General features: G+C 37.1%; 1 protein-coding gene across 6 annotated transcripts in view; it reads left to right on the plus strand.

Annotated features, from left to right (window-relative positions):
* Positions 1–22,396, plus strand: part of Atp8a1 (ATPase phospholipid transporting 8A1) — a 215,317-nt gene that overhangs the window by 115,670 nt on the left and 77,251 nt on the right. For all 6 annotated transcript variants that reach the window (XM_074042343.1, XM_074042345.1, XM_074042342.1 and 3 more), the window contains 2 exons: positions 12,086–12,224; positions 16,003–16,067. In XM_074042343.1, coding sequence (XP_073898444.1) covers positions 12,086–12,224; positions 16,003–16,067 — 204 coding nt within the window. The remainder of the gene's footprint in view (positions 1–12,085; positions 12,225–16,002; positions 16,068–22,396) is intronic.

Consider the following 22,396-nt stretch of genomic DNA (forward strand, 5'->3'; position numbering starts at 1 on the left):
AGTTCTGCTAGTGTGTCACCCTGGCTTTAAATTTAGCTGTCACCACCTTAGAGTTCATCCAATTTGGCTTCTTCCTTACCTACTTGGACTGAGACATGTTGATTGTGCAATCTATTTTATGTGTTTGGAGTCTGTTTTTATGTAGACCATAATATTGGATTTAGCATGTAAGACAGTGAATTTTTAAACCATGAGAGTGGTTTCAATTTTTTTTAGAGCAGAACCCATTTTCCAAACAAAACATTGCCTAAGTCATAATATACATAATTGATAAAGGCAGAGCTGCTCTGGTCAAGAACAAAGAGGTGGGAGAGAAACTCATAATTGGCTCTCCCCTCCACCTCCACCTTGCCCTCATGGTGGTCCATGAGGGGCTTTGCACAGCTCTGGGGCTCCACTGAGCACAGATTCAAAACCATATAATGTTACATCTGTGTGTGGATTTTTTAGAAAATATGATTCTCAGAAGTTCAGAGTATTATTGTGGTCATGCAAGATGTTTCTGAATGTATTTGAATTAATGATAAAAATGCCATTTACATAGTTACAATAGTGTTACATTTAAAGCATTCAAAATTTGAAGGATTTGTAGAGCTTCCCCTGAAAACAAGAATATTTTTAATACATTACAAAATAAGTGAAAATGTTACAGCATAATTACAATTATACTTTTAAACCCTGTTCTTCTTTCTTTTATTCCTCCAAAACTAGTAATGCAGTTTTTAAATTTTATTTTAAGCATTATTCCTTTTAGGAGGAGGGTTTTAACTCCTACCTAAGGTGAAAATAACATCCAAGTAGGCCAAGAACAGCCAAGAAGATACTGATATTTGTCCTTTGGTATAAAATTTTGTTGCTTTTCTCCTAGAATATCTGGGCACTAGAAGGTGCCACATGCCCCAACAGGGCCACACTAAAGGGAAGAGAAATGAGAGGTTTAAAAATGTCCCCTGGATGATGTCATCCCTACTGAAGGTCATTGTTAGAGGAAAGAATCTGGGTTTTTAAATCTACCTATAAAATGTAAACATCATGTCTGTTACAAGATGGTACTGCTCCAACATTTGCTTTTATACAGTGAACTTTTTAGAATTAAAAATTTCTAATTATAGGAGTTTTTTCAAGAATTAGTTACTGGTACATCTTTTCCTATTAATAAATATAAAAGGTTATGCTTATTACTAAGAAAGCTCAATGTTCACAGAGCTAAGATGCAGAAAGGACTGGTAGAGTCCCCTCAAATGTCCCTTGTCTTGACCCACTTGGAGGAGAAGAATCGCAACTTCGCCCTCAGTACTGTGCACAGTAACACCTCCTTAGTCGCTCTTTGTCTCTACTTGAGAGAATTTACAGTTGCCTCATTCTTCAGAAGCAAACTTGACCTGTTTTATCTTCCTTAACCTCATTCTTTTGAAGGACAATTAGTATATTTGAACTCACCATTTCAGTTTATGAAACCACTTACAGTATTGGTCTATATTTTTAAAAATTAATGTTTTGGGTTTTTTTTGTTTTGTTTTTTTTTGCACTGCTAGGGTTTGAACTCAGGGCCTCATGCTTGCTAGGCAGGCACTCTACTACTTAAGCCATTCCACCAGCCCAAAACATCGCTGTATTTTAACTATAAACTTAAATTGAAAATTCATTTCTTTGTATTTGCTCAGGAAGAATTATAAGTAAGAATAATTATAAAGTTTTAAGTTTCATTAACTTAAGAATTCTGAGAAGTTTCTCAGAAATTTCTCACCTTTTTACTTTGATCTGTCACTTTAATTTTATTCTAAGATGTTTCTAAGGCACAAATTATTTTTGCCTTATACTCATATTATAATGCTAGAATCCTTTGCAAATTAATAGTACAGAGGGTTCTGATCTTATTGTTTCATATTATAGTGGTTGAAATATGAAGGTGTGCCTTCATGGGAAACAATTTTTTGAAAATTTTTTTATATTTATTTTCTTCAATAGAAAAAAATGCAGTTACCTCTTTAACACTGTACACATTATCACTAATAGCTCTGTTTATGAAAGCAAATGATTTAGACCGAGGACATGGCTCAGGTGGTAGAACTCTTGCCTAGAAAGCACAGGCCCTAAGTTCAAACCCCAGTACCCCCCCAAAAAAAATCCAAATAATTTATATTGAGTATTACAGAGTACAGTGTAAGATATAATACCTGTCTAGACTGAGCATTGATCAAAGCTGTACTTCCCTGTTGACAACATTTTTTTTTCTCTGATTATGTGGTGTGGTTTGGGAAATATGTTTTCAAAAAATGAAAACTTATCCAGTGCCTTTACTTGGTAAGGTATTTTTTAAATAGGGCGTGGGTCAGAGGATCATTTCTGAGCTTGGAAGTAAAATCAGAATGATGGAATTTTGCTATCATCTAGCTCTCCCTTATTAGATCACAGCATTGTGTTTTATGAGCATTTTTGTAACTTGTGATTAATGTATGTCCTCTGCTAGATCCAAGCTTCAGAGACAGCGACCATAATTATCATATCCATCACTGTATCTCCAGTGCTTGGCTATCTGGCCTATCTTAATCACTCAATAAATATTTGATAAATAAATGAATTATTCAACCAGATAAATTATGCAGAAGCTGGAGCTTAGTAAGTGCTTGTTTAATGAAAGCAGGTCCCTTGTACTAATGCAGTGCATGTTTTCCATGCACTGAAGGCCTGGCTATCAAATGTGTTCTCACTGCAGATTAATTTAGGGATATGTTAGAAAAGGAGCTCATAATTTTTACTTTAGAAATTTAGGCTCTTTCATTTCAAAAAAAAAGAAGAAAGACCTGTCTTCTTAGTTACTTCTATAAAATGTGAGAAGAACATGGAAGAATTCAACAACAAATATCTGAGCACTTGTAAATAGCAGGTTCTTTTCTAGGCTCTGGAGCACAGCAGGAGAGAAAGATGAAAGAAACTGCCTTTGTTTTAGTGATTGGACATGACCAGAAACACATCAATCATAAACTGTGATTCCAGGCAGGGCTAGTGCCCTGGGCACCAAGATAGGACTATGGTTGGTGATTTTTTTTTTTTTTTAACATACTGCCTTTATTCCTACCCAAAATAGGGTTGACATTTTGGGGATGTTTAACAAGTTGCCTTGATGTGGTGTAATATAGATCAACCTTTATACTTGGTGTGACTAAACACAACCGTTTAGCACCCTTTGCAACATATGGCAATGAATGGCTTAGCAGAGTCCTAGAGAAATATAAAACTTAATAGAAAACAGGAGTATTCTTGAACATTTATAACTGCCACGTTCACAGAAACTTCTGTATTACAATGGAATGCTTTTTTCAGATAAAACTACCACATCTATTCTTAGTAGCTGCAAGTATCTCTTTCATTTGTACTTTTAAAAACTAGATGAAATTTTATACGATGTACTGGTGATTTCGTGGTTTTAAATCTCAGTAGTGTTCTGTTTTACTATTTGCTTAAGAACATTTGCAGCTAGTCAACTCATCTGCTACTAAGACCTGCCACTTTCTGAGCATTTGCTGAGCTCCAAGTCTTCTATTCTTTACCCTGTTTTGAGTTTTTTGTTGTTATTTTTGTATGATGGTCTCTAGGTGATCTGTTGGAATGAGCAGGAAAATCTTAGACTTCTGTTTCTGTTTCACCTCATCTCTTTTTTACATTTTATAATTTATTAATGTTAACAAAGAAAATATTCAACATTTTTTCCCTAATACACTACTCCAAAAAGTTTGAGATAACTGCTCTATCTTCGCTGCAGAGCACTATTAAGTCAGCATTTTTAGGCTAATCTTGCTGTTGTAGAAATTGATTCTTAGAAAAAGTAAGTTACTTGCTAAGGACACATATCCATGATGGTTGGCAAAACAGGGGTTAAAATCCCAATTCTGTCTTAACTCCAGGTCTTATGTTAATAGTCCAAACGTTAAGATGCCTGCTTGGTTTAGAAGAAAGCAAGACAGACTCTATGGCTCTATTCAGTATAGAGTTTATTTTCCCTAACAATAAGGTGGAAATGTCTTTCTCATGATTTCCTGTCAAATAAAATCCTTAGATTTCGTTTTATCTCTAATCAGTGGGCTCCCTCTTTCTGGCATGATAGATCCCTTCTTACGAGCACTTCGTGGTAGACTTTCCACACTGGGTATTGCTGTCTTCTGACTCAGATAAGATGGATGTGTTGTTTTTGCAAGCTACACCCAATCACTTCTCAAAGCCTGATTCATTTCAGCTGGGTGTATAAATTTTGGCCTAATTTGCTAACTCCTTGGCTTTGTAAGCTCAAATGTGATTTTGGGTGGTTCAAAAACCACCAAGCTAAAACCTCCTTCTTAGCCTTGGAAGAATTAACCAGTCCTGATTTCTCCAGAATCAGAAAATGGGTCATTATAGTGGTTTAATGCCCTTAGTCTTAGCACTGTAGCCCAGCTTAAACTGAAAGGAGAGAGAAATTGGAGGTTCTTTTTTTTTAATGGGACTAGAACTTGAACTCACATCTTCACACTTGGTAGGCAAGCACTCTACCACTTAAGCCATGCCCCCAGTCTAGAGGCGCTCCTTTAGATAAAACTGCATCCTCATGTGCTGAAAGATGCAGAGACGAAAAGCACAAAAGTAAATGCTGCCAGTGGAATAAGGAGCAGAGAGGAGCCGGCCATCTTTGAGAATCTGTGCTGCAGTAAGACTTGGAGAATTCATAGCACATCCGAGTTCCAGGGTCACCAAAAGCCTCTTAATGAGTTCTCAGCCGCCAGTCTTCCTAATCCATCACCGGTCACCACCAGTGAACTTTCTGAAATGCAAATCAGACCCTCTTTCTCCCCTACTGCAATTCCCCTTCAGCTCCCGCTGCCTTTGGAATCCTCATCTTAATACACAGACCCCTCAACAGCCATTCCCTGCTTTTCCCTGGCGTGTCCAGCCTCGGCTTCCTCACCACCTTGCCTCCCTTCACTTACTGATCCCATATTGACTGAATGGCAGCTTCTCAAGCATATTCATGTGCAAGCATATTCTTGCACATGTGATTTCTTCTGTCTTTAACTACCTTCCCTGTCCTTCCTCATCTCTCCAGATTGTTTACCTAAATCTTATTCCATTCTTTGGGATTTAAGGTCATGTTAACTCTTGTTGGATAGGTTTCATTTTTGTTTTTGATCTGTCCAAACTAAATAGATACTTCTTTCCTACGTTTATTATTTGTAGTCTCTTAAAAAGTACTTGCAGAGGCCAGGTATGGTGGCATACATCTATAATCCCAGCACTGAGGCAGGAGGATCACAAGTTTTAGGCCAGCCTGGACTGCATAGCTAAACCTTGTCTCAGAAAAAAAAAAAAAAAGTACATATAGAATATATAACATACTATACTAGGCACAGCATTTTTTAATGTAGGATATAACATACAATAATGTGATTGCTTGAGGAAAACATTGCTCCTCTAATAGTAATCCTAAATTGTAGTTGAGAGGCTTAATCTAAAGTTAGGAGGTGCAGAGAGAGGAAATAAAACTAGAACCAGAGGATGTACAGCAAGGCCAAGAGGTGGGGGTTAGGAGTTACACAAGGGACTATCAGTCAGGAGGAGCTAGGTGCAGAGATGAGACACCTATAGCTATTCTACACCACAAGTCTGCCAACACCAGCCCAGTGCACACATCTACCTGCTACCTGTTCTTAGAAATTAAGTTTATTGGACTGCAGCTACATCCATTTATTCACACAGTGCCCTTGGTTGTTTTCATGTGACAGTAGCAAAAATGATTAGCTGCAACTGGGAATTATGACCTTCAAACCCTAAAATACTTACCATCTGTCTTTTTACAGAAAAAAAATTGTCACCCCTACTTTAGTTCATATACCCTCAAACCAGCAGATTCCCAGGCCTCACCTGAGTCCTGAGCCTGAAACCCACATGTAGAAGCAGAGTACTGATCAAGACTGCAAAACAGAAAAATGCTTAGAACCTGATGATTTGAATAAAGTTCTCCTGTCACTTAATATTTTCCTTCCCATTTGTGTCCTTTGGGTATGTATGGATTCTTGGTACTTTGCTCTTATTGTCAGAGCTCAACTGTACATCTATTTGACCTCAGATAATTTGCTCAACCTCCATGAAGCTATTAACTCAGATTATAACTGTAAAACATTTCTCAGTGTCTGGTACCTTTTCTGTGCTCAGGAAATGTTAGTTGCTTCTTCATCTTCGCCTCCTAGTCGTAGTCTTACTTCACATTAAAATAAAAGTTACTGTATTCTGTTAGTATATTTCCATGTTTTTTCCAGTGGTAAAAATTGGCATACCAATGTTATGTCTTTATTGTCTTTAAAGAAACTTCTACCAAACAGTCCCTGTTACAACCTAAACCATACATTAGCATGAGTTTAGCTATTATCCTTTTCTCATTTAGAAACATAGCACAAACATTTAAAAAAACATGTTATCATCTAAGCACTGACAAAATATTTGTTAATGTGGAAATACAGGTCACTTTGAGGTTCTATTGCTTAGTAAAATATACATGTATTGGGGGAAAAAACCTACAATTTCTAGCCAGACTACATACAAAGTTTTTAAATATTCTACATGAAATTTTTTATCCTCACTAAGGTAGAAACTTTACATTTATATGCCTTTTTTAAAAAAGAAGCTGCATACTTTAGAAACATCTGAAAGAGAAAATAAGGTTATTGAGTACTTTTCTAGGTGAATAAATATTATTTCATGATTTTTCTGTGATAACTAAATCTATATTATGTCAAACAGTCATCAACCTGAAACCTTTATAACTTTTGGGATAGTAACATTTTGAAAGTAAAATTAGTGTTTAGGTTTTTTTTTTAATTCTATAAATATCATGGGAATTTTATCATGTTTCAACACGTTCTGCATATGCAATTCCCCTAGTGCCCATTAGTGGCCATCTGTGTAAGGTAATACATATTTGGGATGAAATTGATTACAGACTGAACGTTCTTGTGTTATGATCAGGAAAAGCACGCACAGTTCACATCTTTTTTTCTAATGGTTGCTGTGTAGCTGAATATCCAAAGGCAGAACCGTCTATCACTCAAGATCCTAATCTTACAATAAATGACACCCGTGCAAAGGGAAAAGAGTCTGTAGAACCTTCCACTAAAATTAAAAGTGCTGTTCTCAGGAAGCTCTTAGGATAAAGGGAAAATGAACAGACTTTTGAAAGCACAGTGTTCCTTTATACACATCAAAGTAGATCCACTGCAGTTTCACTGAATATTCAGAAATGTTTTATGACCCTTTTAGAAGTTCCTGTTACCATAGCTACCAGCTCACTCCATATTATCCTACTTGTGACTTTTCTCAGCATACCTTGCTGGCCCTACTTCTTTGGTCCTTTATATTATTTTTTCTCGGCTTGGAAATGTTTCCCTTTTACCTGTAGAAAACCAGATGCTTTCCTTCTTTCAAGTAGATTTAAACATGATCTCTCCAGTAGTCTTTTTATGGGTTCATATTTGATAATGTATACCTGTATACTTTCTGAGCTTATTTCTCCCCTTAGAGTAGAGCTAGGTACAAATATGTGTTTATGTATTTCTAATGAATGTGTTCACATCTTGTCTCTCACATTATCTAGTTACCCAGTGTTTTGTGAAACATTACAAAAAGTTTTTTTCTGGGTTAGTAATTATTGAAGGTTTGTGTTTGTCCTCATATCATGCCTTCCACAGAATATTTAAAATTTGAATGCAACTACATGCCGATCCTTACTGGGATGTGAGCCAGAATGGTGTAACTGCAAATGCCCTAAAAGTAGCTGAAAGACCTGATGGGATCATTGTCTAGATGTTGAAATTCAGCAGCTGTGATGCTGGCATAGCTGATGCTGGGCTGTTCTTCCTTTTTTCTCCTCGAACTTCTTGATAGTAATTATTCATCAGGTTATGATAAATTTCAAATCTGCTTCCCATTAAAGATAATAAAATAATACTGTCTTCTTAAAAGAGGAAATTTGCCTTCCTATTTTATATATTACATACTAAGAAGTCATGTATCAAGTCTGTCTAATAGTTATCCACATGATTTGGACTGTATTGAAAAAAATTGTCCAGATTGCAGCAACATTTTTTAATTTTCAGGCTTTGTTTTTGTTTTGCTGTTGCTAGTTTACTTAGTAAATGTACTGCATACTCACCCTCAATGCTATGGAGGTATGATGAAAAACACGTTAGTCTTAATACGGGTTGGGTGTCCCTTATCTAAAATGCTTGGGACAAGAAGTGTTTCAGATTTTTTCAGATTTGGGAGTGTTTTATGTACATAATGAGATCTCTTAGGGATGGGAACCAATTCTAAGCATGAAATTCATTTTTTTTAAATATACCTTATTCACATACCCTGAAGGTAAGTTTACATTATGAATATCTATATTTTTGTTGCATCTACATTTGGGCTGTCACTGGCCATATGAGGTTGATTGTGGAATTTTCTACTTAGGGCATCATGTCGGTGCTCAAACAGTTTCAGATTTGGGGGCATTTTGGATTTTAGATTTTCTATTCAGCAATGTTCAACCTCTGTGGCAAGTTAAGATGTAAAGGTGAGCAGAATTTTATCTGAGCAGAACAAAGGGGAAAGCTTGTTTTAAGAAGTAAAGGAAAACTAAAAAGAGACAATAAGCTAAAAAGAAGCAGGAAGTAAGACATTAAAAGTCACAGTTTTCTATTACTTGCAGACCAAAGCATTCCTAACTGATACAGGCCTAAATAATACGCATGTATAGAGCAGGTCTTTCAATGCCATTTTCCAACAGCATGAGCTGACTGAATGTCTCGTAACACCAAGATGATATTTCAAAGTTTGTGATATTTCAAACTTTTCATCGGTATTGAATTTGTTGAAGATCTTTGTTACTGTAATTGTTTGGAGGCACCGTGAGCCACACCCACATATGACAGTGAACCTAATAAATGTGTGTTCTGATTGCTCCACCAACCAGTCATTCCCCCATCTCTCTCCCTCCCCATAGGCCTCCGTAGTCTCTGAGGTATAACAAAATTGAAATTAAACCAATTAATCACCCTACATGGCCTCCATGTATTTAAGTGAGAGAAAGGGTTGCATGTCTCTCACTTTAACTCAAAAGCTGGAATTGATTAAGCTAAGTGAGGAAGGCAATGTCTAGAGCCAAGACAGGCTGAAAGAGAAGCCTCTTGCACCAAACAGCCAAGTTGTGAATGCAAGGGAAAAGTTTTGAAGGAAATTAAAAGTCCTGCTCCAGTGAACACATGAATTAAAAAAACAAAACAGCCCTATTGCTGATATGGATAAAGCTTTAGTGGTCTGGATAGATCAGACCAGCTAATGCATTCCTTTAAATCAAAGCCTAATTCAAAGCAAGGCCCTAACCATCTTCAATTCTCTTAAGGCTGAGAGAGGTGAGGAAGCTGCAAAATAAAAGCTTAAAGCCAGAACATGTTGGTTCTTAAGGTTTCAGGAAAGAGGCCACCTCTATACCATGGAAAGTATAAGATAAAGCAGCACATGCTGGTGAGAATTCACAGCCAGTTTTCCAGAAGGTCAGGCTAGAATGGTTGGTAAAGTTGGCTATACTAACAGATTTTTCAGTGCAGACCAAACAGCTTCCTGTTGGAAGAAGATGCCAGCAAGGACTTTCATAGCTGGAGAGGAGAAGTCAGTGCCTGACTTCAAAGGACAGGCTGGCTCTTGTTGGTTGCTAATGCAACTGGTGACTTTAAGTTGAAGTTGGCACTCATTTACTATTCTGAAAATCCTAGAGCCCTTCAGAATTACACTAAATGTACTGTGCCTGTGCTCTGTAAATGGAACAACAAATCCTGGATGACATGTTTATCTATAATATGATTTGCTGAATATTGGAAGCCCATTACTGAGACCTACAGCTCAGGGAAAAAGATTCCTTTCAAAATATTATTATTCATTGACAGTACACCTGGTCACCCAGGAGTTTTAACAGATTCATATGACAAGATTACTGTTTTCATGCCTGCTAACGTAAGATCTATTCTGCAGCCCAGGGATTAAGGAATACTATCAACTTTTAAGTCCTATTATTTTAAGAAATACATTCCATAAGGCTACAGCCATTATAGTGATTCCTCTGATGGATCTGCGCAAAGAAACTGAAAACCTTTTGGAATGAATTTCCCATTCTCAATGCCATTAAGGACATTTGTGGTTCACAGGACGAGATAAAAATATTCACATTAACAGGAGCTTAAATAAGGTTGATTCCAACCCTTCTAAATGACTTTTAAGGATTTAAGACTTCAGTGAAGGAAGTAACTGCAGATGTAGACATAGCAAGAGACCTAGAGCTGGAGGTGGAGCCTGAAGATGTGGCCGAACTATTGCAATCTCAGGATAAAACTTTAATGGATGAGGAGGTGTTTCCTGTGGACGAGTAAAGTAGTTTCTTTGGATGGAATCTATTTGTTATTGAAATGTCAGTATCAGACTTAGAATGACATAAACTTAGTTCCTACAGCAGTGGAAAGGTTTGGAGGGATTTACTCTAATTTTGAAGGAAGTTCTGTGGATAAAATGCTGTCAAACAAAATCACAGGCTACAGAGAAAATGTTTCATGAAAAGAAGAGTTGATCCATATGGCAAGTTTTAATGTTCCCTTGTTTTGAGAAATATGCACAACCACCTTAGCCATCGACATCCACTGCCCTGGTAAGTCAGCACCCATCAACATCAGGGCAGGACCCTCTCCTAGCAACAACAGTATGACTTGCTGAAGGCTCAGATTACCACTAACATTTCTGAACAATAACTTGATTTTTTGGCAGTACTAGGGATTGAACTCAGGGTCTTGTACTTGCAAAGCAAGTACTCTACTTGAGTCAGGCCCCAGTTCTTTTGCTTGTAGTTTGTTTATCAGATGGGGTCTTGTGCTTTTGCCTAGGCTAGCCAGCAAAGACTACAGCTAGGATTACAGGTATATGCCTCCATACTGGCCTAATAAATTTTGGGGGTGGAGTTTTAGCAAGGATTTATTTTAGTATAATGGGATAAGGTGTAGACAAGGGTGATGAAAGAAAAAGAGAGGGAAACTTTAACTGTTCCCCATGCAGGAAATGGGAGCAAAGACTCATAAATTATTTTTGATTAAAGTATTTACATTGTTTTTAGAATGCTATTGCATGCTTAATAGACTACAGTACAGTATAAAAACAACTTTTCTATTCAGTGGGAAACCAAAATATTAACGTACCTCTTGTTTAGTTGTGTTATTGCTTTACCATGATGATCTGGAACCAGACCCAGAATGTCTCTGAAGTATGCTTGTATTGGTTGTGTTTGATGTTGTGTGAAAGATACCATCTAGTAAGCAAGAAGTAGTCTGACCTTCCTCCACTATGCAATTGTAGAACAATATGAAACACTCTCAACCTGTGTTTTCTTAGAGACTAATGCTGTCACTTTGTTTATTGCTGTCTTCCTCATCATTTCCAATTATTTTTATTTTCATTTATTCATATGTGCATACAATGTTTGGGCCATTTCTTCTCCTATATCCTACCCGCCACCCCCTTCGTCCCCCCTCCTGCCCCCTCCCCCTCACCCCCTTGCTTCCAGTCAGAAACTGTTCTTCCCTTACCTCTAAATCATTTCTAATTATATCATGTTTCCTGCCATTGCATCAGAATACAGTTTAGTGGTATTAGCATGTATCTTTGCTCTTTTTTAAACAAGTAAATAAAATTCCTCCTTCATTGTGTTAATCTTCCATTGCTTTGTTTTTCTTAGTAGTCATCTGTTCCTTTTAACTGACTTTTTATTTCCTCCCCTTTTAAATGTTTTTTTTTTTTTTTAATCAGTTCCTTGCTATAGAGAGATGTAAGGTAAGACAGCTTCAGGGATTCTCAGTTTCATGCCAAAATTACTGGATGAAAGCCAATGATCCTTAAGAGAGAAGACTCAGTAGGATAGTTGCTCTACTAACGTCCATGAATTATCATTAAGCGTCTAATTTTAAAACAAATGCATACTTCAGTTTTTTTCTTACAGAATATAAAGTGGTTTTCTTAACATTTTACCACTCATTTTCTCCAGAATCTTCAGCTTCTTGGAGCTACAGCCATTGAGGATAAATTACAAGATCAAGTGCCTGAAACCATAGAAATGCTAATGAAAGCAGACATCAAAATCTGGATCCTTACAGGAGACAAGCAAGAAACTGCCATTAACATTGGTAATTCACTTACTTCAGATTTTAAATCTTAGTGCTTTTTAATAGTTTGATATATTTTAATAAGTTGGATTTGAGGCATTTTAAGATTTGAAAGATTTGTTACTTCAAGAATTCAGATCTGTAATATTATCAGGCTTTTCCTTGTACTTATAGCCCCAATGCCCCTTTAAAGTTGCAGTTGTTTTATATACAGTGTAACATTAGTTCTTGCTACCACATATACCTTCCCTCACCTTTGCATCCCTGCCTACTCCATGTTGCATCCAGAAGTGGCATGTGTACATACAATTTTCAGTTGTCTGGAGGTTGGGCCTTTGGCATTCTGTGTACTTGCTTATATGACCAAAGGTTAATTCTAAGGAAGTAAGAAGGCTGCCAGTTTGCATTCATCCTACAAGCAGTTCCAGTTTTAAAGAGCTTGTATTAGTCAGCTCAAGCTGTTGTACATTATAAACTGGGTGGCTTAACAGAAATTTATTTCTTACATTTCCCAAAACTGGAAACCTAAGACTAAGGTGGCTGCAGTGTTAGTATCTAATGAGTATCCCACTCCCCACCCAAATTGCAGGCAGCTCTCCTCACTGTGTTCTCACACCACCTTTCCACTGTGTACATCATCTTTCCACTAGTGTCTCTTTCCTTGTAAGAATACCACTCCTATTGCATTAAGGCTCTGATTTAATTTCTTTCTTATAGTATAACAAAAATCCTCTAAACCTGGTGGCTTAGAAACAACAGCAGTTTACCTCTCACAGTTCTAGAAGCTGGAAAATGCAAGGTCAAGGCACTGAGAGATTCATTGTCTACTGAGGACCTACCTTCTGTAGGTAGGTCCTCAGTAGACAATGTCCTCATGTGGTGGAAGGGGTAAGGCACCTCTCGGGGGCCTCTTTTGTAAGAGCACTAATCCCATGCATGAGGGCTCTGCCCTCATGACCTAGTCACCACCCAAAGCCCACATCTCCTGTTACCACATGGCCAGTTAGATTTCAATATACAAGTTTTGGGGAGACATGAATATTCAGACCATAGAAGGTCCACCTATGACCTCATTTGACAAGCCTTTATTACTTCCTTAAAGGCCCTGTGTCCAAATACAGTCACATTGAGGGTTAAGGTTTCAGCATATCAATCTGGGGGTGGAAAAGACACAACTCAGCCATAACAGCCATCTTACTGAGAAGTGAGTATTTGGTGTTATAAGCCTGTAGTACCAGTAATGTGTAAGAAGAAAAATAACTTTTTTCCAAATTCACTAACAGAAGGTAGCCTGAAGTCTGTAAACCCTGACAGAGATTAATTTCTTGATAGGAATCACATATATTACATATGAAACTTTCCCAAGTTGAAGAAACCATTTCAAGGGCATACATAACATGAAATGCCATTTTTAGAAAGTCATTTTTAAGTATTCTTTTCCTAATATTAAAATACATTTAATATTCCTCCGCAGTCAGCCTTTAGTACAAGCTAAAGATAAAAAATCTACTACAAATTCATAGTAAGTTGATGTTATTACTGGAAAGTTTTTATTTTTTTAGGGGGAAAATGTATATAAATTTATTAACAATCATGGGGAAAATAACAGGATGGTAGTTACCCAAATATTAAATTTTATTTTTAAAAAACTAGCTAGTAGAACTTTATAAGCCATACAAGTTAATTTCTTTTTTTGACACTACTAGGGTTTGCACCCAGGGCCTCATGATTGCTAGACAAACACTTTACTTCTTAAACTATCTCCCTAGTCCTTTTAGTTCTCTCTCAAGTAGGATCTCAGAATTGTGCCCAGTGAATCCTGGACTATGATTCTCCTGTTTATGCTTCTCAAATAGCTGGGATGACAGGTATGAATCACTACACCAAGTTTATTTGTTGTGATGGGGTCCTGGTGGCCTCAAATCACAATCTTCCCAATCTCTGCCTCCCAAGTAGCTGGGGTTACAGGCATGAGACACTGACTTGGCCTTCCACCCATGTTAATTTTTGTTATAAAAATTATCACTGGTATTAGAGACAATAGAAGATGTATGAGAAAGGAATTATGCTGAAGTGCAGAATGCATTAAAATTGGGAGACCTGAAAACACAAATAGGGTAAAACAGTATGACTGCAAACAGAGTCAGAGAAAGAGTGATGTGGAGGAAAATAGGCACAAATAGTGTAAGATATGTCATCATGATCAATGTTCCTGTGGAATAAAAGAGTGAGGTGTTCCCTGTAACACTGAAGTTTCAGACTCATTTTTTGGCCACGGTTGCTCCTAAAAAAAGAGGAGGAAAGCTTCTTTCATTCTGCAGATGGTCATGGTGTCTACAGTGCCAGGAAAGAAAAGTAACCAAATCTCTGCCCATGTGGAGCTGAGATCCTAGTCAGGGAAACACAAGATAAAGTGAGTAGAAAAATGCACAGTATAGTAGATGACAGTGATTGCTATTTTTTAAAAAATGTAAAATGGGAGAAGTTAGGGCATTGCACAGAGGGATTCAGTTTTAAGGTCAGGGAAACTTGTTGAGAAGGTGACATCTGAGAAATGATGTAAAAGAGAAGAGGGAGCTTGCCGTGGGATGGGTAGGGAGAAACCCTCTTCTGTTGTAGAAAGAAAACACATATGCAGAGGTTGCCCATCAGAGCCAGGCAGATGGAGCTGTCCAGGCCTGGATGGTTCTCAGCAGAGGAAAGGCATGATCTGACTTCCCTGTGAAAGCAGTCACTCTGGCTGCAAGGCTGAGACTAGACTCAGAGAAATGGAAGCAGGGAGAGGCTATTGCATTAATTCAGCAGAAACATGATAGTAGTTGGACAAGATGGTAATGGCAAGAAGTGGCTGGGTTCTTAATGTGTTTTTAAAGTAGAACAAGAAGATTGACTGGTAAACAGACTGAGGCAGAGGCAGATTTCATAGGGATAGAAGTGGTAAGTGTAGTCAGAATCCTGGTTTTGGGGTATAGTAAGTGTGAGATGCCTAATTTTTATCCAAATGTATTATGTTAAGTACGAACTTGTTCATGAGAGTCTGGAGTTCAGGAGAGAGAGCTGAATGGGAGATGAGTTTCAAAATGATAAACATTTAGGGGTAGGGATATAGTTCAATGGCAGAGGATCTTCTCATTGGGGTGAGACCCTAGATTTGATCCCTAGCACCACATTAAAAAAAAAGGACATGTAGATGATACCCAAAAGCATGAGTTGGACTGAGATCACAAAAGGAGTAAATGTAGATTGTATGATTTTCATATGAAGCCAGTTAGTGGCATTGCCTGTTTTTCTCCAGCCACATTTAGCATTGTAAAGCTGGCACGGAATGGGCAGAGTTGGGTTTAGTAAAGAGGTGGTTTGTCATATAGTAATTACGATAAAGCAAGAGGGCAGACAAGGAAAGGATGTCATGACTGACTGAGGTAGCAGGCTGGGAGAGAATTAGTGGGTCTAGAAGGTTGTCATCCTGCTCTCCTACACCATTCTCTAGAAATAATCACTGGGACATCTTTTATCTCTTCATGTTGGTCATCAGGAAGAGTATTCCATATATGTTTTCCAAGACACTGAGAATTCTTACTGCAGACTCTTCGTATTGTTTCCAAGAAAGACAGCCTAAGGGGAAAAAAAATGTTCTTATCTAGTAAGCAAGAGAATTTCATTTTTAACCTCCTGTAAACCTGAGAACTGATTGATGTCACTCCTAAAAAGATCCTCTATAAATGTTTTGGTAGTATTGTTACATTAACATCACTTCTCTCTTAAATATTAATTTTACCATTTTACTCTATGTGCATAGGACACTCCTGCAAACTTTTGAAGAAAAACATGGGGATGATTGTTATAAATGAAGGCTCTCTTGATGTAAGTAAATTTGATCTTTGCAACCTTTTTTATCAATTTAATTACCTTGTAGTATTTTATTTTATATTCAGATAGCTGTGTAAATACTGTATTTTCCTAAGGTTAAAAAATACCTTATTACTGTCATTTGCTTTGATGTAATATATACATTGATGCAACTTAATTCAAGCTTTGCATTAAAGAAATTACAAAATCATTTCTCCAGTGTTATAAGATGGAAAAGCTACTTTACAAAAAGTTCCCTGACAGGAGCTGGCTGCAGCTTGTTGATACGTGAGGATTCTGTTTTGTTTACTAAGCATTTTATATCTGTTTTAGCTTCCACTGTTGAATATATTTTGCTTCTTTTTAAAAATTTTGAAAACTGTTAACACAAAATGACCATTCCTGACTTCTGGGATAAAATATAAAGACTTTATAAAACCTAAAGTCTTTAGGATATCTTTTTTTTCATTGCCATGATCACTTGCTATCGTATTTGGATAAAGGACAAAGGTTTATTAGGAATACAGTGTAAGATAGAAATTAACAAAATAATATGTAGGTCAAATAACCTGAAAGTACTCTGAAGTCAAGGTGACTATTTATAGTTTTGAGGTGGAAGACAGAGCAGGAAAAGTGATGATTATACAATTGCTTGAAATAGTCATTGTGACGCAAAGAAACCCTGGTAATTAGGGAGGGATTTGCGTGAAGCTGAGAGGACAACTCAGAAGGGATAAAAAAAAGAGAGAGCTAATTTCTAAGGAAATGTTTAGAAGCTGGCTGTGGAACAGAAATTATGTGTAAGAATCATTTCACTTCAGATTTTTAAATTAGAATGAAGATCTTTTAATTATTCCTCAAAACAATCCTGTTATACTTTCCCCTTTCTTGGGGAATCTTTAAGTAACTTGTAACTTAAAGAAAGCAGATGGCTTTGTAACCATAAAAGTCCTTTATGTCTTTAGTTATTGATTAAGTATTTGTTGTGAACCAAATTTTAGTCCTGAAAACACAAACTGAAAAAAGTCTCCACCAATGTGTAGAAGTCTTTCTTTTTGTTTATCTAGTAGGCTCTCCACAAGTCTCTGAGAGCACAGTACTGAACAGTTACACCATGGGTTTTGTACCCTTACAGCTTCAGTTGACTATTCTTCACCCTCCCGTGTATGAATTTAGAGCCATTGTAGCCTAGTTATTGTCTTGTGAAAAGTGATGAATAAGACAGCCCTGCCCTGTAACAGCTTACCCATAATAAGTCAGATGTCTACAAATAACAGTATAGATATGTGAGTAAGGTAGCTATTCACTATGGGCCCACTATGAGACTTAGGAAAGTATTCCTAAAGAAAGTGGCATCAAGTTAGATAGAAGGAAAGTTGGGGGAGTTCTTTCTAGTAAGTTTAAGGCTTCTTTGTGGCATGGAAAGAGGGACATTGAATTTGAATACACAGATATAATTTTTAAGTATTTTTGTTTGAATATATATGAGCACCTGATATAAAATTTAAGTTACACCATTGTATCTGAGCTCCCCAGTTTACCTTCCAAGGGATGGCCATTCCATCCAGATTCATGTGTTTGTCCAGAGCTATTCTGTTGTATCTAAGGGTTGTATGTCTGCATTCATACCCTTTGTTTTCTATATACAGACTGCTGTATACTTTGCCTTTCTTGCCTTAGTGAATGTTCTGTAATAGTATATATGAAGCTACTTAATTAATTTTAGCTGAAGTGTGATACCTATAAGAAATGATAGTTAAAACTGGAAAGATGAGCTCAGGCCATCTGTGGCAAATCTGGGCCTGGTTAGAGAATGTGCCTGCACAGGAAGAGGAGCACATTCATCAGCTTTGTGTGTAAGGAGGTATGTTGTGTTGGAGGCAATTTTGGAACAGTGGGAGGTATAGATTTGCAGGCAAGGGACCAGGATGTGAGAGGTAAGAGGAAATGGGGGCACCAATGCCAGTGATGAGTGAGAGAAATTCAGAGAGACTGACCCCATTTGGTCCCTGCAGAAGAAACCTAGAGAGCCATTCCAGAACTGGGTTGTAGTTGTTCACATCATCGTGAAAACTGCATTGGAAAACTCCCATCACCTTGGTGGCATTTATGCTTTTGTTAGTATTGTGGGTCACGTGGTGAAGGTTTTTCTAACACTTGAAGGACAGAGATAGGACCTGTGATGCTGAAGCCAAAGCAGTACAAGCCATCTGACACAGGATACTTTTCATCTGGACTGAGGCTTTTACCTGTATAGAGTGTGGCAATATTGTTCCCTTCGTTTTATTCTGTTCCATCGGTTTTCTCCAATTCTTGGATCAGCGTGTTCTTTAAGTGTTTAAATATCAAATAGTGTAAGTAGTAATATGAAGGAAAAAGAGGAAAATGAAACATCAAAAATATTCAATATGAAGGCTGGCAGAGTAGCTCCAGCAGTAAGAGCACCTGCCTAGTAAGTATGAGACCCTGAGTTCAAATCCCAGTGCTGCCAAAAAAAAAATTCAATATGCTACATCAGCATATTAAGACCATGACATCTACTTTTATTTTGAGGTTTATAAAAACCACCTTAAAGTAGTAACTCAAAGTTGGCAACCACCTCAAGGTCCTTGCTTTACATATTTCTATTAGAGATAACGTGATGGGAGTTGCCAACAAATACACAATTTCAGTGAAAGCAGGGACTGTGCTGCTCTAGTTTATGATGCTTTCTCAGTGCACAGCAAATTGCCTAGCACATAGTAAATATGCTATAAATATTTGAGAAGTGAGTCACCACATAATTTTAAATTAGGGGCTTCCCTTTTTTAAAAAAAAAGTTGTATATCAGTTTCAAATTTGGTGGCAATTCATCATATGTGATATTTTTCAAGTGGGGTGGTTAAAAATCTTATGAATTCCAGCAGCAGTTTGGGATACGAGACAGACACCATGGCTCAGTGGATTAACACTAATTTGTCCAGCTCCCAACTGCCAAACTGCCTAGCACTGCTGTCTGGAGAAGGTTTTTCTCCTAGGGAATGAAGGGGTGACTTTACACATCTGGCTGTTTGGGGTCAGACCTGCTGGGGTACACTCATTTGTTTCTCAGCTGGAAAGGAAACATCACTTTATGTAGTACCATCCCATCTTGTGTCATAAAACTCATGGCTGAGTTTTCTGGCAAATCACAGGAAGTGCTAGAATGCCTATAGGTAAATCATCATTTGTTTTCTTCATTGCTGAAGAAAAGAAAAGCATCCTGTCTGTGTTCGAATTGTACTGATAGATAATAAGAAAATATAGGCTTATTACTCCATGAGCACAAAGAATAATTAACAAGTAATAAACTTAGGAACATTATGTCTGAGGAAATAAATTGTGAGTGTGTGTTTTGTCAAGTGGCAATTTTAATGAGCGCATTTAAATTATTCTCTGAAATTGCACAGTGGTTAAGACCACAGTTTGGCCCCAGGCTGTCTGTGGGACCCTCAACAAATTAACATCAGCTTCTCTGAGCCAAAGTTTTGATGCCTGTAAAGAGAGTGATACCTTTGGCATAGAACTGTTGTGGTTACACACACAGTGCCTGGCACATGTATAAAGGAAATGTTATGAAATTTTGTACAAAAAATAATATTTCAGTAGCTTGCAATTTGTTTTGAGTAATGAACATTTTTGTTATGAAATGTATATTATTTTCCATCTTTTAATTTCCTTCCCAAGGTAGCAAGTTATCTTTTACCCAAGTGACACATACTGTTATGAACTCTTCAAATTTTTACCAAAATATTACTCCTGGCACTGTTAAAATTGAAAAGATAAATCTCTTATTCTTATTTTGCATTTTTATAAAGTATCATATTTGAGCCTGTTAAAAATTCACATACAAAACCTTTTCTCCAGCTGGGCACATCAGATAAAATGCCTATAACCCTAGCACACAGTCTGGGCTATATATTGAGACCTTATTTAAAAAAAAAAAAAAAAAAAGGAAGGGAATGGAAAGAGGAACTAACTAACTAACTAACTAAATAAATAAATAAATAAATAAAAGGAAGAGAAGAAAACCCTTCCTCTTAGTGATCCTGGTAGTGGAACTCTTTTGTCTCCAGAAAACAGAGCCACCAGGCTTTCTAATTGTCTCTTTCTTAATTTCAACGTGAGTGTCATTCTTGGAAAAAAATATTAACAACTCTGTAGTGGGTTTTTTTGTTTTTGTTTTTTACAGTACTGGAGTTTGAACGCAGGACCTCACACTCTCTAGGCAGGCACTCTACCACTTGAGTCACTTTGCCAGCCCTTTTTTTTAATTGGGTATTTTTGAGATAGGGTCTGTCAAACTATTTGTCTGGGCTGGACTCAAACCGTGATCCTCCTGATCTCTGCTTCCTGAGTAGCTAGGATTATAAGCATGAACCACTAGTGCTGGCTTCTTCAGCATTTTTAAAACCTTTAGATAAATGCATTAAGCCAAACTACAGTTGAAGACAAGGAAGAATAGAAGGGAAGTCTCATTCTGTAGATCTGATGGCCTCCATTTACTCCACCCTCTTTCGTTACAAGAGTGAGCAGTACCTCCTGTCCTCTTGCTGGGATGCTATCTGAGAGCAAAGTTGTGTGTTCCCACCCAACACTGCCAGGCTCCTATAAAATGTCAGTGTCAATAGAAGTTAATAAAGCAGAAAGGTTTATTAATTTTTTTAACTTAGAAAATTAAGAATTTCATGTATAAGTATTATTAAAAGTTGATCAAAACCTATTAGGTATTTATAACAAATATAACATCATTTAGATAATTTGTATAATTGTTATCATACTACTTTAAATGACTTTATTAGGTGTTCTGATTATGCTCTTGATAGCAGACATTTCCTCAAGTGACTACAAAGGCAGGAAATTCAATCTTTGAGGTTATCCTAAAATAATTTCTTCAGTCTGTCCATTTAAACTGGAAACATCTAAACTGAGCTAAGAACTAGGGAATCTTATACTGTGACTTATCTTTAACTCCCAATTTCTAATTAAAGTCTTTCAAAATGCACTAAAACAGTTCATAAAGGATTGGGTTTATGTTACATTAAGAAATGTAGTTGTAATATTATTCAAATCCTTCATGGCATACCAACTTTGTGAATGTCTGGAAATATGTCAGGCAATCCAATATGTCATTTTTCAGAGTGGTTTGATCTAAGTTTCTACATGATAGAAAAATCTTGAAGATTTATTTCATTGAGATAGCTCAGGATTTCACCAGTTTCATCTGTCAAGTCCAGGGTCCATCATTTCTTAAGCAACTGTGTGTCTTAAAGGAACAAATGTCATAGGTGCCAAAACCATACCTCTTGAATTTCCCATGGTGTACCCTTAACCTTAGTCTTACATGCCTTAAGCATCTCTTTTATACTAGAACTTGTGGAATCTCCCTCCTTCCTAACCACCAGAAGGGAAAGCTGGATCTGAATTCCATTCTTACTGTTCTGCTTCCTCATTTCTAGTGCCTGGGTTTCCCAGGGAATAAACAAAAAAGCAAGCAGGGGAAGTATTCACTATACATTTATTGAATTGCCAGGAATGATGTTCAGAGAAGTAAATTTCCCCCATTCAAAGTCAAAAGCCTCCAGTGTTCCCAAGTTTAACTTCAGACAAGCTCTTCCCACCTCTCCTGCTCCTCTGAACACAGTTTTTCCAAACTGTCAGTGCTGTTGTTGACATTCACATGCAGCCTAGTCAGGAGCTACCACCTGATAAATGGTCATCTCGCCCCCAAAAATATGTACCTTCCTGACTTTCTCTGAGAAGGGCTCTCTGCCACCTCTGCAGGTTTCTGTACATTTCTGTTTTACTCATAACAAAATCAACAACTCTACATTTGTGGAATGATTTCTGTTTTGTACCAGATGCTAGACTATGTACTGTACAAGGACAATCATATTTATACCTGAAAAAAATTAGTAGGCAGATGCTATTATGCCTCTTTCACAAGGAATTTGGAAAGGGTATCTTGACCAGACACAGATAGGTAAATGGCACTGGGGTATATAGATAAGTTATTTGATTTCAGTATGCAATATATAAATGAATTTGTCTTGCCCTCAACTGCCACGTTTGTAAAATAAGAATAATGAAAATATCTCCCTCCTCAGGGTGATGTTGTAAGAATCAAACAAAACAGAGCCTGTTGAATTAGAAACAGTGGCTGGCATGCAGTAGGCACTCAAGAAGTATTAGCTGTGATCATGATCCAAATTATTATTCCTTCTAACAGTTTTATTCCTAGGACAGGAGAGCTCTTCATTGCAAGCTTCTGTAAGAGATAACTTTAAACAGCTGCACTGCTCTTACATTGCTTACATTTCCCTACT

The sequence above is a fragment of the Castor canadensis genome, chromosome 9, assembly GCF_047511655.1.
Source record: "Castor canadensis chromosome 9, mCasCan1.hap1v2, whole genome shotgun sequence".
NCBI classification, from domain to species: domain Eukaryota; kingdom Metazoa; phylum Chordata; class Mammalia; order Rodentia; family Castoridae; genus Castor; species Castor canadensis.